Source organism: Notothenia rossii (assembly GCF_949606895.1).
Source record: "Notothenia rossii genome assembly, chromosome: 9".
Taxonomy (NCBI): domain Eukaryota; kingdom Metazoa; phylum Chordata; class Actinopteri; order Perciformes; family Nototheniidae; genus Notothenia; species Notothenia rossii.
Window position 1 is genome coordinate 59,021,021 of NC_136907.1, and position 20,402 is coordinate 59,041,422.

Consider the following 20,402-nt stretch of genomic DNA (forward strand, 5'->3'; position numbering starts at 1 on the left):
GTTCTCCAATTGTTATACCTGACAAATTGGTTTCTGCTCTAATGGACATGGCCAAAGGTTCGATGGCCAAAACGAACAATAGTGGAGAGAGAGGACAGCCCTGGCGGGTTGACCTCTCTAGTGTAAACAAGCTTGATAAATTGTTATTTGTCATTACACGTGCTGTGGGGTTAGTGTATAATAGTTTTATCCATTTTATAAATTTCCCCCCAAGTCCATATCTTGGTAACAAATTAAACAAGTAAGGCCACTCGATTCTATCGAACGCTTGTCTAGCATCTAGAGATAAAAGCGCTGTATCCCTGTTGTTATTTTTGAAGTGGATTATGTTGAGGACCCTTCTGATATTATGAAATCCCTGACGACCCTGTACGAACCCATTCTGGTCATTATGTACCAAAAGAGAGACGTATGGGTCTAACCTTTTAGCAAGGACTTTACACAATATTTTTGTGTCTACTCCCATAAGACTGATGGGCCTGTAAGAAGAGCAGGTGGTCGGTATTTTTCCAGGTTTCAAAATAAGAATTATTGTAGCAAGTCTTAAAGTTGGTGGCAATATACCATCATTTAATGACTCTTTGAACATATTCAAAAGAGGGATCAACAACTGCATTTGGAAAGTTTTATAAAACTCTATTGGAAGGCCATCAGGCCCTGGAGCTTTGCCTGAGTTAATACTTTTTATGGCTTGCAAAAGCTCTTCCACCGTTATGTCCTCATCCAGGTCCTTCTTAACCTCCTCTGTGAGAGTTTTAAATTGGAGCTGATTAAGAAAGGTATCTCTGTGAGTAGGTGTGGGGGAGCATTCTGACCTGTACAGTGACTGATAAAATTCTTTAAATGTATTATTAATATCTAGGGGATCGTTTGATATCTGTCCTGATTGGGTAGTTATGCCATTAATGGCTCTTTCAGATTGTATTTTTTTGATTCTCCAAGCTAACAGTTTGCCGGCCTTTTCTCCCTGATCATAAAAGGCCTGATTCAACCACAGTAAGCTTTTTGCTGCTCTATCAGATGTTAGTTTATTGTATTCCGTTCTTAAAATTAGTAACTGTTTTTCTTTTTCAAGGTCCTCATTATTATTTATATCTATTTCCAAAGATTTTATTTGTTTCTCCAATTCATTAATTTCTGCTTTTTGTTTTTTGTTTGTAGTGCTTGTGAAGCTAATAATGTGCCCTCTAATATATGCCTTGAAGGCTTCCCATCTAATACATGCATTAGTTTGATTAGTATTAATCTGAAAATAGTCGTCAATCTTATCTTTAACATATTTGATAAATTTTGGATGTTTAAGCCACTTCACTTGTAAACGCCAATAAGTGGGAGACTGCTGAAGCTTTTCAATTTGTACAGACATAGAAATGGGGGAGTGATCACTAATAACTATACAATCATACCAACACTTCTTAATACTGGATACCAGTTCTTGTGAAACCAAAAAATAATCAATTCGAGACCTGGACTTATGTAATCCGGAGTAGCATGAATATTCCAATTTATCTAGGTTGAGTTTTCTCCAGATTTCAGATAAATTTAAGTCTGTGATGTATTGTAAAATTGTTTTTCTAGACTGTTTTTTATAGGGATCACATTTTGTAGATCGGTCTATCGATGGGTTCAAAGTGCAATTGAAATCTCCACCGATAATATTCAGGCCATATAATGAAGACAAGGTCAAAAAGAAATCTTCAAAAAATCGTGGGTTATCCTCGTTAGGACCATATATGCTGACTAAATTCAGTGCCCGAGAAAGGATCCTACCCTGAGCAATTACAAATCGTCCTTGGGGGTCCCGGATAGTATTAATAAGTTGAAAGGGAATTGTTTTATGAATAAGAATAAGTACACCTCGAGCGGAGTTATTATATGTGGCCTGTATAACTTGGCCAGGCCATCTTCGCTGTACTTGTTTAATTTCGGTGACTGTGATATGAGTTTCCTGAAGAAAGATTATTTTAGATTGTAGGTTTTTAAGTCTATTCATTACCTGTTTCAGTTTGGTTAGCTTATTGAGTCCCCTAACATTCCAGCTTGTAAATCTTAAATCAGACAGTTTTGTACTTTCCATGTTGGTTTATGTACAGTGAGATATATGACTGTGTTAAGTGTGACAAAGTAAAAACAAAAAACAGTAAACAAAAACAAAGAATAGATAAAGACAACCCAAACCAAACCCCACATATAACCTTTTGAACCCCCTCCCCCCTTCCCTTACTTAAACTAGGCATGTAGGGCAAGTACCAATCCACAAACAATGAGGAGTGGTTATACTGTAGGCACTTCTCTCAGGCAGCCCCTCCCCCGGTCCCCCCCAACCCCTTATCATGAACTAAAAGTTCAAACAATTAACGTCCTTAAAATGAAGGATAACATTAATAACACTTCTTGGTTTAGCTGCCTCAGAATACTGTTAAATAACACAACAAATGTATCGGCAGATAGAAGGTGCATAAAATAAAGTGTCCACCAAATAATGTTATAGCAGCTCTGTTAATACTTAGAACGATTTAGAGAATACAGAATATACACAAATCCAACTTTGCATAACTTATATTAAACGACTGTGCACGTATATTGCCCATATCAGTCCCTTTGCAATACCTGTATTCATCGGCGTCCTGAAGTTTGTGAGTCTGGGATGAAGTTTTCAGCTTCTTCTGGTGTAGAAAAAAGAACTATATTCCCGTTGTGCAGAGCTCTCATCTTGCAAGGACGAAGGGTGAATCCCCGAAAAGTTCCAGCATCAATGAATTTCTTTTTCACTGCATTAAACGTGCTCCGCACCTTCATGGTCTCCGCTGCTAGGTCTTGAGCAAAGAAGAGTTTGTGACCATCATGAGTGGGAGAGCGTTGTTTGGATGCTTTGAAAACAAATTCACGGTCTTGAAACTGCTGGAATCGGATGATAACAGCTCTGCTCCTCTGGTCCGGTCTTGGTCGAGCCCATATGCGGTGCGCCCTTTCTAGGGGGAGAGATTTAGCGGCATCGGCCCCCAGCCAGACCGGCAGCATACGCTGGATGTAGTCAGTCATAGGCTGGGTACCCTCAGCATTCTCCGGGAGCCCCACCAGTCGTAGGTTCTTTCTCCGGGCACGATTTTCTAGATCTTCCGTTTTGGATTCTAGGTAGGTGATGCGTTTAACGGCGTCAGTCAGCTCCGTGTGTACAGTCTGCAGGCTATCCTCGTTATCTCCGATGCGCCCCTCTGCCTCCGTTAGCCGCGTAGCATTAGCACTGATGTCCTGTTGAAGGTCCGCAAAGCTCTTCTGTACAGCATCAACAGAGTTATTCATCTCGACTATGCGTCTCTCCACGTTGTCGAGTTTAGCCCCAAAGCCATCAAGAGCACTTATCTTGTTGTTCATTGCTGTGACGGTCATACCGAGTGACTTTAGTTCACCAAGCACCACAGCTAAGTCACTCCGTGGGTTAGCTGCCTCGATAGCAACCTCGGCTACCTCCGCCGAAGTAGTAGTTTTAAGTCTCTGAGAGCCTCGGGGCTTGGAGCCGCTTTCACAGTCTTTCAACGTCGTTTGTTTAGACATCGTGTAGAACCAGTTAGAAGTGTTAATAGTAATTATAAAATAGGACTTTTAGCGGAGTTGCGGGGAGCACTCACTTTATGCTGCCATCTTGGTCCGTGGCTCTACAGCGCCCCCATAAAAACGCATTTTAATGGCCAAACTATCCTACAATTTAGGATTTTCCAGAGAGGGTTATTAGTGAATATACGAACAGTGTTGGGCAAGTTACTTCCAAAATGTAATAAATTACATATTCATTATTACTGTCTTTTGAAAGTAATAAGTTACATTAGAATATTACTGTCTCTGAAATGTAATGAGTTACACTACTTTTTAGTTACTTTCACCAAAATAACCGCAAAAGAATGGCTAGGTATTTTAAATGCTAAAATGTAGTTTAGTGCAGCTCATTATACATCCAGTGAAGGGCAATGTGGAATAGCATAACAACTGTGTAGGCCATTAAGGCTACTAACAACTTTTATTACACAGCTTAGTTGAATACTCGATTCTGATTGTAAATTCTTAACATGTGACACGTTGTTAATCCAGTACAGACCACAGTCAAGGACTATAGTGAAGGTTGCTAAGGAGGATCAAGAAATAGAAAGGAAAAGAGGTTAAAAGACGGAGCGCTGGACGTCAGATAAATCACCAGAAGAAGGCAGAGAGAAAGTAAACAATAACAGGGCACGGAATGGGCTCTGTAGTTTGTTTAGTATATGGCCATGTACAGGCCCGGTTCCAGAACAAAATGACTCAGGGTGCCTCTGAGATTACAGGAGGCGCAGCAGTAGTAGGTTTACATGAGCAATAGTGGCCGGCAACAGCAATGAAAAATAGCATTGATGGTCCCCAATGAACAGATTATGGCATTTGTTATGTTTTGAAACCAAGCAAGTGAGAACCTTTCAAGTGAGTTAAAAGTGCAATCCTGAAATATTTCATATAGTCCAAAGTGGACTGTGGCAAAGAAAAGCACAAAAGCTTCAAAACTGTACTGATAAAACAAATGAGAACATATTGAATTCAAGGCAAATATTATTTAAGCCAGCTCATGGTTTGAAATGGCAAACATTGAAAAGCAAAAGTATTATTAAAACCATGTACTAAATCATCACTTTGGTCACATCATACTCTGGGAAGAGAATATTTACTGTGCTTGAAAACTGGTATCACATCATCATGTGAGGTTGAGTTTGTGACCTGGAGAACATTTCAGCTGCAACATTAGCTCGTTGATAAGCTTGGGATATGAGATCTTTTTGTAGCCATTCGTGATGAAGGCATCTGTGCTATTTTATTTTTGACCCAACATTTCTACAGGCATGGCAGAATATGGCACTATCTCCACATGAATATTCAAGCCATTGTCTATTTGTATACCACGAGCTGCAAAATGACCGCCTAACCCAGGGGTCGGCAACCCGCGGCCCACGGGCCGAATGCGGCCCTTTAAGCCCTCTGCTCTGGCTCCCTTGAGCTTAGACAAAAATGAGAAGGAAATAAAATAAAAGTATTTGTAGGACTATTTATATTTTGTTGCACGGTTGAAAATGTTTCGTATCTTGTATTTTGAGGTGATACTGTGACACATAAATAAAAAACAAAACAGTTTTAATTAGGTCAACTAAAATATGCGTCACATCCTGCTACGGTCCCGCGCTAGCGCCTTTTCTTTAGTGATGGGATTTATGGCTCTTTGAAGGGAGCCGGATCTTATGGCTCCGTTCCTTTCAAAGAGCCGTTCAAAAGAGCCGTTCAAAAGAGCCGTTTTTTTGGCGGGGTTACTTGGTTTGTCTGTGAAATAATCACCAGGATAAGGATTGACTGTATTGCCAGACCTAATGTCAATAATCTGCTTTGTAAACACGACACAAGGTGGCGCCATATCCATGTCATTCATGTCCGTGAATGTACTACTTTGAATTTACCCTCCGTATGTGTTAAGTAAATAAAGTTGCCTTGCCTTGAATGAAATTCACGCAACTCTTAATATTAGATACTGTGTTTTTAAGTGGCGATGGAGATCATTTGTTGGCCCTGCTTTAAAGGATATTTTGCCTTTACAAATGGTGCGCTTTTTTGGTTGAAGTGCATCAAAATGCTGCTGCGTTTTCGCCTTTGGCTCATTTTCCATCCGAAAAACACGTCGTCTACCTGTCCTGTAGCCTACCACTTGTTATGACTTCTCTCTCTCGCGTATTCCGTTCAGACCCACCCCATCTCACTCCTCCTGCTGAAACCTACTAATCAGAGTAGGGGCGGGTCTTCACAGAATACGTTTGGGGAACAAAATCAAGCTTTTTAACAGGCGAGTGGATTTTGGCAGGCAGTGAGTGCGGACTAACAATTGAACGATAACAAGAACGGCTCTCACCAAGTACGACTCGGTTCCCCTCGTTCATACCAAAGAGCCGTTCAAAAGAATCGGCTCGTTCGTACGGAGCCCCCAAGGGGACATGGGGAAGAAAAAATAAATAAAAATGTTTTGCGAGATATCGCAAAACCTTTGCGATATCTCGCAAATGTTTTGCGAGATCTCGCAAAACCCCTTTGCGAGATCTCGCAATACTTTTGCGAGATCTCGCAATACTTTATCCCGCAAAAATGTTCGTTTAGCGCAATGTACTTCCGGCCGGTTCAGTTTGGCAACCTACAGTACTCTGGGGCAGCTTGTAACAGATGAAAGAGTCATGGAGGAGGATTTGGAAAGCTTTCTTCGCTCGAGAGAGGTCCCACAAGAGGACATCATGAAAATGCAAAGTGACAAGGTGCGTAGAACATTCATTCAATTCACGGAATAAGTTACCGTAACAGCACAGAGCCTGGAAAAGTCAAACACTTTATAAGTAATATGGAGGTAGCATGGCAGTTAAAAAATCCTTCTGTAAAACGTTTAATGCTGAATTCTGAATTTGATAAGCGCCGTTTGTTTACAAGTTAAGTGTTAGGGTGCTAGGTAGCAAGCTAGTGGTTGTTGGTAATGTATTAGTTATTTTATTTTTGCAGGTTGACAAGGCAGTGCTAACCATCATGAATGATGAACAAATGGCAAAGTATATCACTTCATATGGTGACCGAGTAGCTGTCCTCTCCTTCTGTCAACAAACAAAGCGCAGCAGCACAGATAAAGAAACTCTTCTACAGACATTAAGAGATAAAATAGGAGCACGGAAAAGTAAATCAAAAACAAAAGGAGCATTGTGTGGTGCATCAGGTGTGTTTCAAAAAGAAGGTGAAGGGATGTCAAGACGAAGAAATAACGCAGCAGAAAAGACTACCAGGAAGATTGAAATTGGATGGCTTCATTTTCACAATAAGGAATACCAACAAGTGAGGACCTGCAATGGCGGGGGAACAAGACATGCATCGGTGGAAAAAACAACAACTGTTGCTCAGCTTTTGGAAATGGGAAAGAAGCTATTCTTCCCAAATGGCCACTCAACAAAAGGGCGAGTTGAAGACTTCACCTTTGATGTCTGTGATTTTAAAAGAAACCAGATCCCTTCAGATGACACTGTTGGCAGACTTTATGAACAAACTAAACTGAAGCTGCTTAGATTTTACATATCCACAAAAGAAGAAGCCCACCCAAAAGATCAATCCCCATCTGAGGTAGAAACAGTTAGAGAAGATTCCTTATCTGCAGATTCATCTGTTGCCATCACTGAGGGAGCAGACTCACATGGATCTGTTGATGCAGATGAATTGATTACAGATCTGCCAGAACATGGATATTCATCTGACAGCGACAATAGCGATCAGGTTTGTGGCAGTAGGAAATATAAAGTCACTTTAATGACAGGGACAGATGGAAAGAGATAGTGCTTGAAGATTAAACTTCAGGTAATAACTAAATAAAGAAATGATGTACATGGATTTCATAAAACAGAAAGGTTCCATTGTGTGCCATCAGTCACCACAGTTAGTCAGCAACTTTCTACATAGCTATAGTTATGGTAGGGCTATTTAGCACACGCTTTTGTCCAAGGCGTTACCAACATACTTTCACCTCTGTATGTTTCAATTTTTCCAGGACTTTGTTGTTGACATGTGTGGTCAGATGCATACATTTCTTTTTGTTGCATATTTTTTTGCTATTTCATACTTTTATTTGTAATGCTTTGAAACATATCACTTATCTTAGAGACTCTGAGGGAAGATTGAAGAATATCTAAAAGTTATTGCACAGTACCTTTATGCTTAATAGGCTAATGTGTAGTCATATGTATTTTTTTGCACACCATTTGATATTAATTGTGAAACATGTTTTTCTCCCTGCCATTATTACAAATTACTGCTGACAACAAAAGTTGTTTTTTTGTAGCATTTCCAGATACAACCAAGATCCAAAAAACAAAGATCAACCTCTGACACTGTGACAGCAGAAGGTCCAAGGCAATCACATCGCTCCCATTCAACCCCAACAGACGAGGCAGATACACTTGTATGGGATCCGGAAGATGATCTTTGGGGAGCAGGTGGTGATGAGATAGTTGTGATAAAATGGAATGACGTCACACATGAGGATGTCACTCAGGTAATGTGATCAGGAAAGTGTTTGGGTAAGGGGGTAGAAATGCAAATATATGTATTAAAACCAAACCAGTAAACACAGAAAAGATTGAGAAATGTATTGCTACTTCAATTCAATCAATTACATACTGTAGTTTTTTGTTGGATTTCAATAGTCAGTAAATTCGATTCAATTTATAGAAAAAGTCAAATGTGCATTCCTACTTTGAAAAAAATGTACCATGTCATTTTATTTTTATGGCATATGTATTCTGTTCCCCGATTATTCTTTGGACACACGAATGAAATAACCTACAGTGCTGTGAAACGCTTACTGTACTTACTGAAATGTTAGCTCACCCCCTGTATATTTAGAGCTTCATTTTGCCACAGCATATTGATTAACATTTAATAGTTTATGCTGCTTTAGAACCTTTCACATTTCAACAAACCAAACAAGACCTGATGAAAACCTGTGGAATTCCACAAAGATTTTAATTTTGCTCATAAGCTCATAACTCATGGTGGCATGCACAACTTCACAATTCTCCTTTTTTTGCGATAATTTCTATATCAAACTACCATTTGTTGTGTATAGTGGTATAGCAAAGTCATGTACAACTTGTATTAAAATAAATGGTGTTATTTAGCAAGCTGCAGTAGAAGTGGAAAGCAACAGAGTCCTTTTGACTTGTGATTGTGCAGTAGTTTTTATAAACACGTACAAGTATTTCTGGTTTTAAATAGAAGATGATGTTGAAGACTATTACGGAAATACTTTTGTAAATTACGGTCTGCAACAACGTCTAAGACTTCAAAGTGTCTGCTGTCAATTAATAACATACTTAATTCATCCTTCAGAGTGCGGAGATGAATGGAGTACCAATGCAGGATTTACTACTCCCCTTGTCCTCTGATTTTGGCCTGCCTTCGGCACATGTGTCCATACATGAGGATACAGTGCAAACAGCACAGGTAAGATGCATCACTGCAAGAAACCCTGAACACATCCTTTAAACTACCGGTCTTGTAAGATTTCACATAACTGTGGCCTGTAAAACATTTGTATACTGTCCTGAGAGCTCTGGAGGAGCTCGGTCAGGTATAAAAAAAGTAACTTTGATGATTTTTATACTGAAGTTTTCAGTGTTACCTCGGCTTTGAATTGGAGACAACAAATAGAAAGTCTGTGTTATAAACTGGAGGTGTGGTGGAGTTGGAAAGAAGGTCTTGTAAAAAATAGCTTTTGAGTTGCATTATTGGAAAAACATAGAATCCAATATTATATGGACCTTGATTCATACTCAACATTTAAACAATTAGGACATTTTGGCCTCTGCTTCATTCATTGACCAATCTTTTTGTGTGTGTTTGTATGATTCGTTCTTCTACTACAGGATTTGCTTTTAAATTCGAGCAGCCAACTATCCCCATCAACCTCAGCTGAAGGCTCAGGAAATCCAGAGAGCACGCGACGTGCATCAATTCACAGGACAAAGGTTGTTGAAGGTCTTTTGGCTGTATTTATGGACAGTAGCATAATACATTTGACTCTAAATATGGACTTTGTAAATGAAAATGCTATTGATGATAATGGAGTGTCAAGGGAGGTTTACACTGCATTCTGGGAGCAATTTCTTGAAACGTGTGAAGGGGAAGCAGAGCGAGTTCCAAGGCTGAGGCCAGATTTCTGTGAGGCTGAATGGCAAGCAGTTGGACGGATCTGGGTGAAAGGATTACTGGACCATGGTGTCATGCCAGTGAGGCTATCAAAGGCTTTCATTTTAGCCTGCATTCATGGAGTCGACTCCGTTGATGTAGACATCCTGATGACATCGTTTCTCAACTACCTCTCTCCTGTTGAGAGATCAGCTGTGGAGAAGGCTCTCCAGGGCACAATGGAGGAGAGTGATGAAGAGGACTTGCTCGACCTTTTCACAAGGATGGGTTCCCATTTCCTACCGGCAAAGAACAACATGGAGCCTGCCATCGAAACAATGGCTCATAAAGCCATTCTCCAAGAGCCAAAGTATATCGTCGATTGCTTCTTGACACCCATGTCACTTGTACAGCTGAAACTGCCTGACAAGGACAGTGTGTTGTCTCTGTATGAGAAGAAGAAAGCCACAGGCAGAAGAGTGTCCCAACTGTTTGAAACAACCAACGTGGTGCTGTCTCAGAGAGAACAGACCACTTTCAACCACCTCCAACGATATGTGAAAAATGCTGACCAAGCCAAAGCTGAAAAAATCCTGCGTTTCTGCACTGGTTCTTCTGTCATATGTGTTGACAGAATTGGGGTGTGCTTTAATGCTGAAACTGGGCTCAGCAGAAGGCCTGTTGCTCATACCTGTGGAGCTATCCTTGAAATACCGTGTACCTACAGCTCTTTCCCTGAATTTCGCACGGAGTTTGACAATATCCTGTCCAGCAACTACTTTGAAATGGATATCCTTTGAACTTGAGAGCAGTCATTATCAGGCCTGATAGTAACAGTTTGGAATATTATTTTGATTTGATATTTTTGTGTTTTTTTTTTCATTGAAACAACTGATGCACTGAACCGTGTAATGAGCAGTCTGCAATTCTATTTTCTGCTTTAACAAGGATATTACTTTTTTTTTAATATGCTTTGAGAATGACTGCAGTTTTCATTTTTGTCAGTTTGATCGTAACCCAGTTTAGAGGCTGAGATTAAGTGTGTTTTTTTTGCAGCTAAGAAAGCTAAACGGTGTTGTCCGTCACTGGTCGAATTGTTAATTGTTGATGTTATGGTGTTAAAGAGTCAGTCCTTTTTGATAACTCTCAGAAAAAAAATGTTTGAAATTTAATGTGGAAATAGTTGTTAGATCCTGTTTACAAAAAGGTGATGTTGAAAGTGTGAAATGTGGCCTGAAAAGACTACCCTCTAATTACAAGCCCTCAGAATGTATAAATAATATTACCAACATATCACTTTCATTTACTGCCATCTTAACATGGCACCGAATTATAACTCAATGCTATTTTCTTTAGAAACAGAAATCGTGTGTATGTAGATGTGCATATGAAGTGACGTATACATAATGTGCAATGTTTTATTTTTTTATTTCTCAATTGGTCTTAATAAATTGACAAACCAAACTGATTAGGCACATTTTAAATTGAATCAGGGTTGCAAGCCAGGATTTCACACTAGATAAAAATACAAAATTATTATTAATATTTCCACACTGTTAAAAGATCAGCTTGTGCTGTTATTTTCTACCCCTTTCTGACATTAAAGTGCCTGTCAACACAGGCATCACTGTGTTTTCTGTTAATTACATGTAACTTGATGTTCGTACTACTTGGTTCTAGCATTACTAAAGTCCTATACATTTTCACACACACTATTTTTGTTTCACAGTTCGAAAACACATCAGAATCAGAATACATTACATGTTACTGGTTAGACGCTTTTATCCAAAGCGACTTACATACTCAATACTGTGGACAAGGAGCAATTTGGGGTGAAGTGTCTTGCCTAGACACAACGACATGCAGTGGGGTTTGAACCTCTGACCATCTGATCCCCATAACAAGGCTATATCCACTGCGCCACACGCCTCACCCAATGAATACCTTTATTAGTCCAACAGAGGGGACATTTACATTGTTACAGCAGAAAAGAGCCAAAGACAGCTTAATGTTACCTAAGAAGCATGCATAAAAAAGTATTAAAGATAAACAAATTATAATTTAAACAAAGTTAGACAATTTACAAAATACACATCCTGTAAAAGTTTATAGGTATATATTGCACAGTTATTAACAGCATATATATATTGCACATGGTTGGTATTTAACAACAGGGGGTGTTATAGTCTGTTATTGTGTGTGTGGGGGGGGGGTCTACTAGGGGCTGTACTGGTTATATAGTCTGACCGCTGCTCCCTCTCTCTGAGACAGCGGGGGTGCAGCAGCCTGTCACTGAAGGAGCTGCACAGTGAGGACAGGGTCATGCCATCACATGTATATAAAAGGGGGGAGTGATGTTGACAAGGCAGTATTTTAGTCATCTTACAGTTCATAACACCTTAACAGGACTGGTGTCTACAGAATCTAAAATATTCAACAGCTTAGACTTTACTGACATATTCTAAATTCTTAGTCAACTTAAAGATAGGATTTCAAATTAATTATATGAGCTATGCACACACATGACCTAAGTTCATCAAGCAAATGCAGTGAGTAGCATTACTACTTTGTGAAAGAAACTACAGGCATAAGAGCTATATACTCCCAGAAACAAACAAGCAGTGCGGTGACGGTGAGTTCCAATGTCACGGTATATGATTTAGAGAGATGCACTGATGGCCTCTCTTAGGTGCATATACAAGTTCACAGCCTGATATGGGTCTGTTGGTGGAGTCAGATGGGACTCGCCCATAAAGATGTGGCATAGTTCGTACACATCTGGATCACATGGTATGGCCAGCCGAAAGACACATTCATTTTTGCACAGTTGAACGTGTTCATCTTCAACAGGGGAAAGGTAGTCTCTTGTCCGGTAAAGGTCAGGCACAGCATACATCACATTTGGCCGACCGCTGGGGACGTTCAGGTTTCTCGACGGCCTGATGGTGTGCGCGTTCCAAACCTGTGCAGTGTCATCCAACTCATCCTGTTAAAAAGAATGTAATACATTTAGTAAGAACTGTACATACGCATCAACTTAAATAGAGAACAACATTATGGCATTCACACATAACCACCAACCCCGCCCTCTGTCTGTGTCCTTCACTCTCTCCTCTCTTTCTTTTTCTCTCCTCTAACTCACACGCACAGCACATACACACAATGTATTAACTCACCTGGATGAGTCCCATGCAACAAAATTGAAGGAGGCTTTTGTCCAGAAATCCACCATCAAAATGCCCGTTGTCTCTGAGGTCTCCAAATAAGCACATCCAAAACTCCGCGCACTCTCTGCGAAGAAAACCCCACCAATACTCGATTCGTTGATTGGCGGTGCTGGCTCCCTCCAAGTAGCTTTCATGGGTGCCGTCTGGGCTAGTAGGTACGAGGAAACGCTGAATGCCTCGAACATAGCCATTTTCTGTTCCAAGATCGCCCCTCACCAGTCTAGGGCAGCCCCCTAAACGCTGCACTGCTTCCATGTAATATCCCCCAATCAACTTTGGGTCACTACTTGTTGTGTAGGCATTAAGCCAGATAATTTTTCTTGAATACCCATCGATACATCCATTTATACAAATGCCATATGGCTTCAGTTTATCATACGAATCCAGGTGCCAGATGAAGTTTGGCCCTTTGGAGAAGTAACGCCTTCGTCTGAGTCGTCCTGCTTGCCTTAATGCCACTCCTCTGGGATCCAGCTCCTTCAGTACCAAGCGCACATCCTCCTTCCTCACACGCAGTCCATGCACTCTGCATTTTGCATACATCCAGCGGTACCCATGAAGCTGCCCAGAGTACTGCAACTGGTTGCGAATGAAATCCACCAGGACCGCAAGCTCAGAGTATACATGTCGACGTGCATGTCCCCTCGCTCGGAGTTTCCTCTTGAGGTGTCTTTCACTTATGATAAACCTGTGCCTATTGCCAAGCACTGATGTTATGTCTTTATATTTTAAGCCAAGCTCAAAGTAAAAATCGATTAACTGCTCCATTGTTGTGGTTTCTGTGTCGCTGAACTGACCCGGAAGTACATTGAGCGAAATGAAAACCTTTGCGAGATCTCGCAAAAGTATTGCGAGATCTCGCAAAAGTATTGCGAGATCTCGCAAAAGTATTGCGAGATCTCGCAAAGGTTTTGCGATATCTCGCAAAACATTTTTTTTTTTTTGTTCTTCTCCATGTCCCCTTGGGGGCTCCGTACGTTCGCGACCGACACATCACTACTTTTCTTGGAGGCCCTCGCGCGGGGACCCCCGGCTCGATGAGCGAACTATGGATAAATCAAAGAAACGTACCGGAGGAACACAGGATTTAACAGAGTTATATATGCTTTCACAGCAAACGATGCTGGTTTACCGGTATGTTTGATCTGTAGAGAGAAGTTGTCAACGGTGCTGCAGCCTTTACGTATCGAGGAACAACAAGGGAGAGGAAGACAGCTGACGATCTTCAGTCATAATTCAATGGGGTATGTAATTTATTTCAGAAAACACTTTTTGTTATACTCCATGGAATGCTCTTAACGTCCCGATAGCAATGAATATATTAAATGCTTTGACAATAAATACATACAACAATTAATCTCTGGAAGCCGTAGCGCTGTAAAAAGCACGAACAATCATTTTAGCCGGCCCGGCTAAAGTAACTGGATGGCCTACCTGCCTGTCAGCCTTCCATCTGTGCACAAACTTATCTCATGGCCTCATTGATGATGCGCGTTCGTGTGTGTTGGAGGAGGGAATCTGTAAGAAAGTCTGAAGGAAGAGGCCTATTTTTCCCGGTTGTGTATTTTCAAATTCTAGCTTACACGAGCTGGTTTCTCCATTCGTACCTTACCTTTAACTCTTTTTAGGGTGCAGCTATATGTTTTATTTATTTCAAAGTGGGCCCATTTTAATAATATTTTTTTTGTGCAGAGGACTCCCCAAGTGCTGTGTTTAATTTATTTTAAAGTAGGCCTGTGTATTATTTGTAATTCTCCTTATAGGAGTTATTTGTTTCTTATTAGAGGTTAACAGTTGTATATAATGTAATAAATAGCCTAATAAATGCACAAAAAATGTAGTTTTTTCTCTGATATTACAATAAATACAACTTTATTAGCTATCAAGCTATGAACTATGTGTTGCGGCTCCAGACAAAAAAATGTTGGGGAAAAAGGAGCAAAATGGCTCTTTTGGTCAAAAAGGTTGCAGACCCCTGGCCTAACCCCACTGTACAGGCGGGTACTTGTTTAGATATACCTGGGCAGGCTCTGTTTTGCCGTGGTATCCTGGCACCTGCCGGCCGCAGAGGGGCGGCGTAGTTTCGAGCGACGAAGACTGCTGCTCCGGGGTTGAGGGCGGCGAGTCAGGCGGGAGTAAGCTAGTGTCCACAACGGAGGGTAACCTGACCTGTTGCTACTGTCTGCAGTAGATGCAGTGTTGCTGGCGTTTACTGATGGTTGCTTTAACCATTTTCGTATAAATGATTATCCACAGATGTGTGTCGCTGCTGTGGAAGCACTTGAAAGGATGCACGCGCAGCGGAGCAGGTCACGCGCACCTGACACAATTTGTTGTTTGTATTTTTCGCTCTGTTCTCTTTTTTGAATAGAGGGTGCATAACATTCAACTTCCCCGAAGATCCCGACGCGAAGCCTGAAGGGTAAACGCACCAAGTTTACTAATCTACCCGCACAATTTGTCTCTGGTGTCGGAATGTCTCGCTATGTTAGTACATTGTTAAAAAACAAAACACCATTTCATTTCGGGTTAAAATGTGTTGTAACTGCGTTACTGAACATTGTAACGGGTAGTATATTATCCACATTTCATTTGTAATGCGGTATTACTTCGTTACAGCAAAAAGTAATATATTACTGTAACTCCGTTACTCTGTGTTGGGTGTAACGCGTTACACTGTATACGACCCTCCGGAGCGTTTGCAATCAACGGGAGCATATGCCGCAAATTGTTGTTTCTCACACGACCACTAGAGGTGCTAAACTTTAAAACGTGACTATAGGTCGTAATAAGCTGCTGATAAAGCTGATAAAGATATAAAGATGCAACACACAATCAGGTGGATGTGTAAGATACTTTGTACATTACACTCTGTGTGTTAGTATTGTGGGTGTTTTATTTTGGTTGTCTGATTGATAGACATACAGTATACACTGCACGCCAACAGGCATCAATCCCACGTCCCTCCAGTTGGGAAGGAATCTCACTAACCACTTAATTGGCAGCCATTTTATCATAAAAATGCCCTCATTTTTGCAAAATGCCTCAGCTCATGCGTGACATTACATTGAGCCCAAATGCTTAAAACCTCACCGTCTGAATGGACCAGAGAAGATGGAGGTTAAGGCGTTTGGGAAAAAGAGATGAGCAATGAGTTTTCCACGTTTACGGCGTGTAGCATTGCAGCAGTTGACACTGAGAATAGGGCGTTGGTAAATGTAGTGACTTTTATTCCTTAAGCAATCATCTCAAATGGACAGCCATTGATGTAGAAGAGCCATAACCCTGGAATGCATACATCTTTAACTTTTGGAGAACAGACATAAAAGAGATAAAGGATGTGAAGAAGAGTATCCCAGTGCCGATTAAATATTAACGACAGTATCAATCAACGTGCCACGGCAGTAATTGCTATTGATCAAAGTTCCCACAGTGCAGTTTCCATTTAACAAACACAGATTCAGAGACAACAATTACCATTTATTGATGTAAGCATTAATTCCTCCACATTACAGAATCAACGTGTTATTGTAATGAACAATGTTATGAAAGGTAAACATTTGAAATAGCATGCTTGAATGTCGAGGAATAATTTGCTGAGCATGAGTGGACATTTTTTTTTTCATTGATGCTACACAACAAAAACATAAAACTGAAACATTGAATTGCTCCAGGAGGAATATATAAACAGTATACAGAAGAAGTAACAACAAATGGGGAATTCCCAGGGGACATTATATGGCTGGCTTTTTAACTTCTTCTTGACATTAAGGAAATATTTTACATCTATCTCTGCATCCTTGCACTTTGGATCCACACCGTCAGGTACAATAGCTTTGATCCAAAAGATGTTGACACAACAGAATCCAATCTGAAGTTGTTGGATAATCCTGACATCTTATTTCAACCATTCTATATTCCTTCAACCAGCCAGCGTGTTGGGGAGTGGAATAGCCTTTGTTCCTAGTGGGGTGGGAGACTGACCGTTGAGCGGCCCGACCAAGCAAGGAGGCAGAGGCAGAACGTCCAAAAATATAACCCGCGTGGGCATTTATTAAAACATGTGCACAAAGTTCACAGCCTCAATCCTGCTGCTGTTCTCCTTGAGCACATCCTGCAGCCACAAATATCTCACACACCCCCTCAGCCCAACAAGAAACAGCACTTAAATACACAGACTAACAAGACACAGGTGAGGGGGAGCAATTAGACACAGGTGAGGGGGGAGGAGACAACACAGGGCACCAGGGGAACACGATTGGGTAATCAGTAGGAGGGAACACAGAGACGACCGGAAGCAACAGACAAGATGGGGGTGAACAATTATACCAAATAAATACTACATCAATCAATTATATTAACATGTTCACGAGAGCTCTAGTAACGGCGTCGTAGAGAGCTAAGTAAGCTTAGCTCTCCTACCTTTGCTCCCTTGGTTGTCACCCCACCCTCCATGACGCTATTTATGGTTGGATTGGATAATACCTTCAGAAGTGATCATCTTAAAATCCAATGCACTTAATCAAATCTATTTTCTTCCTTCCCTGATGTCGATGGGTGTATTTGTCACAGGACGAAAGCTAAGTGCTCCAGAGTTTAACCAAGGATTTTGTCACTGTGGTTCAGGATAACGTAACCCCTTTTAAACTCACACAGTGTAAACACAGAGTGAGAGATTCCCACTGAGCTTTTGTTAATCCAAAATTAATTGCCTGATGCCCTTTGAAATATGAAAAAAAGATTGCATTCTGGAGAGATGCAGTGTGAGCACAGCAGAATGCAGTCAATGCATCATGCCACAAATTATTGCTTAATTTTGTGGAAAACAAAGAAGCCAAAGACATTCAGAACGAAAAACTGAGAAGGGAGACTTTTCAAATAACATCTGGAGTGTCAAGACACTTCTATTCAGCTTCTGAGTATCCAATCTTCCTACAGTCTGCTGGTTCATTTTGGCAAGAATCCACACACAAACATTCCCATCCAGAGGATTTTTACTGCATCAGACCTTTTCTTTTAATGATTTTTGAATTGTATTATATTTCAATGGTGAAGTGGTCCTTTAAAATAGAAATTATAGAATAACTCAATACAGGCTAAATGGGGTTAAGTCTGTTGTAAAAGAGCCTCCAGTGTCAGCTATTGATTACAATACAGTTAAACACTTCTCAAGAAATAATAGATGGAAAAAGGATTTGAGTGTTATTGAACACAATTACTAATTTATCAGAATTTCACTCTTGGCAAATGATTGAGAACACTCACAAAATCAAACCTTAATTCTTCAAATGGGATAAATGAGTCTGCATTTGAGTCATTAATCACATCACCCTCTCATCAGCCTGACTCTGCTTACCTGCTCACTCACCTGCATCACATCCAATCAGCCTGCTATTTAAGCTCCTGCCTCACTACACCTCTTTGCCAGGAGGCAGCAATGAAACACTATGGATACAAACTGCCGTAAAACACCAATGAAGAAGAAGAAGGATTTTTTCTTTGCCCTCTACATGCAAGCCCTTCCCGCTTTCTTTTCCGAACTGATTTCCCATTGAACGTCTCAGCCTTCTGTCCCCGACCTCGATTACAGCCCGTGTGTTTCCTGGTTCCTGTTTGCCTGTTCTATTTAGTATAGACTTCTCCCTCTAAGGCTATCGTTATTGGGTAATCCCCAAGCGGCAAACTCTGGAGAACAGCCGGGACGCCAATACGGAAGTGCAACACACTGCAGTTCATACATGGGCCGCTAGGGACTGACTACAGAAAGGAGCAATTTCCATAGACCCCCATGTTAAAATGCCCAATTTTACAGCAGAAAAAAAAATACATGTTTCTACCCATGGATGCAATAAATATTATTATCGATATAGTTAGATTCCACCTTCATGATTATGAATCTGTGAGTGAATTGTTTTCTAACACGACCCTTTTATTTATATTAGGTCTTAAAGTGTTTGCATAAATTAGGGCGTGGTCACTTTGATGGACATGTACATGCCTCACTGTCAGGTAACAGCAACGTGTCCACTCTGCTAGGCTACAACCATAGAGGCTACAACTAGGGATGCACCGAATATTCGGCCGCCGAAAATTATCGTCCGAAAATGGTTAAAAAGGCCCTTTCGGCTTTCGGCCGCGGAGTAAGATCAAATCACAAGCACTGACAGCGAGAGACTGTTCAGCGCTGCCTCTCATGTGCTTGATGAGAAGAGGAACAGACTTATGGCTGATAAATCAGAGAAGCTACTGTTCATTAAAAAGAACCTCCCACTTTTCCTTAATAAGTAGACAAGGCTGGTTTATCATAAGCTTATCTAGTTCTACATGTCTACTCTATACCCACTTTCCTGAACAATTTTCATTGTGAGTTATAATTCAGCATCTCAGGTTATCATTAGGGGGAAATGACAGCAGCACAGTGTTCAATATATTGTACTTTCGGTATCGAAATGATACAATGTTGTTTACATTGCTCATGAGGACAGACCACCTTATTTGCAGATTCTTGAAATTGTAATTTAATTTGTAATTGATTGCGGATTTTGTATCCAGTTTTCACTTTATGTATCTTTATACAATGTTTACTACTTTGCTTATGAGGACAGACAGCCTTATTTACAGATTCTTGAAATTGAATTGTAATTTCATTTGTAAATAGTGTGGATTTATCCAGTTTGCACATTTGTATGCATGCACTTATAGGTGCATTTGTTGTTGTTGAAGGCCTGGCTGTTACAGTCTTTATTTACACTATTTTGTTGTAGGCCTACTGGCCTAGATGTTTATGCAGTTTTAAAGCACCTTGGCTTTGCTCTGAATGCACTTTGTTGTAGTTATCCTACAGAGAAAAGAAAATGCACTTGACTTGGAATTAGTGTACTGTATGCATTCAAAAGTGCTGAATAAATGTTTTATGGACCCATAATAGTGATTATTATTTAAGTTAAGTTTTGCCATAATCATGTCTTTTTCCATAATCAGGTAGCTGAACAACATTGGTAAAAAATGTATACATTATATATATATATATATATATATATATATATATATATATATATATATTTATATATATTTCTATTAATCATTTTCGGCCTTTCGGCATTCGGTTTTCGGCCAACTGTTTCCTATTTTCGGTATCGGTTTCGGCCAAGAATTTCCCATTCGGTGCACCCCTAGCTACAACGTTAGTTAGTCATAGTACTGTACTTGACCCTTTAGCTTTAGCCGTGTTCGTGGTGATTGTGCTTTTTAGGGAATATTGTTACAAATACCAGACAATTAAAATGTCGTGCTGTGCACTTGAATGTACTAACAGAACTTCCAAGAAGTCTAAAATGATAATATTATACATGTTAATCCCGTTCGCAGGTGTTTGTGTGCTTGGTAGCTTAGCTTGTTACTTATTAGCCAGCTAAGGACGTAACCCTTTATACATACATATACATTTTAGATTATGATTCAGCC

The 20,402-nt window shown here is 40.3% G+C and overlaps 2 protein-coding genes across 4 annotated transcripts; one reads left to right on the plus strand and one right to left on the minus strand.

Moving 5' to 3' along the window:
* Positions 1-5,985: 5,985 nt before the first annotated feature.
* LOC307018924 (uncharacterized protein) lies at positions 5,986-11,343 on the plus strand. Of its 3 annotated transcripts, XM_079649427.1 has the most exons (5): positions 5,986-6,308; positions 6,547-7,302; positions 7,865-8,077; positions 8,914-9,027; positions 9,450-11,343. In XM_079649427.1, exons 1-5 carry the CDS (start codon positions 6,021-6,023, stop codon positions 10,509-10,511), a joined length of 2,433 nt encoding a protein of 810 aa, XP_079505553.1. In that variant the 5' UTR covers positions 5,986-6,020; the 3' UTR covers positions 10,512-11,343. The 3 variants fall into 3 exon arrangements, with proteins under 3 accessions (XP_079505553.1, XP_079505554.1, XP_079505555.1); XM_079649428.1 differs by having other exon boundaries at positions 5,986-7,302; XM_079649429.1 differs by lacking the exon at positions 6,547-7,302.
* A 300-nt stretch (positions 11,344-11,643) lies between these two features.
* LOC307018927 (uncharacterized protein) lies at positions 11,644-13,837 on the minus strand. Its single transcript, XM_079649436.1, has 2 exons — positions 12,888-13,837; positions 11,644-12,697 (listed from the first exon to the last, which is right to left on the minus strand). Exons 1-2 carry the CDS (start codon positions 13,704-13,706, stop codon positions 12,371-12,373), a joined length of 1,146 nt encoding a protein of 381 aa, XP_079505562.1. The 5' UTR covers positions 13,707-13,837; the 3' UTR covers positions 11,644-12,370.
* Positions 13,838-20,402: the final 6,565 nt, after the last annotated feature.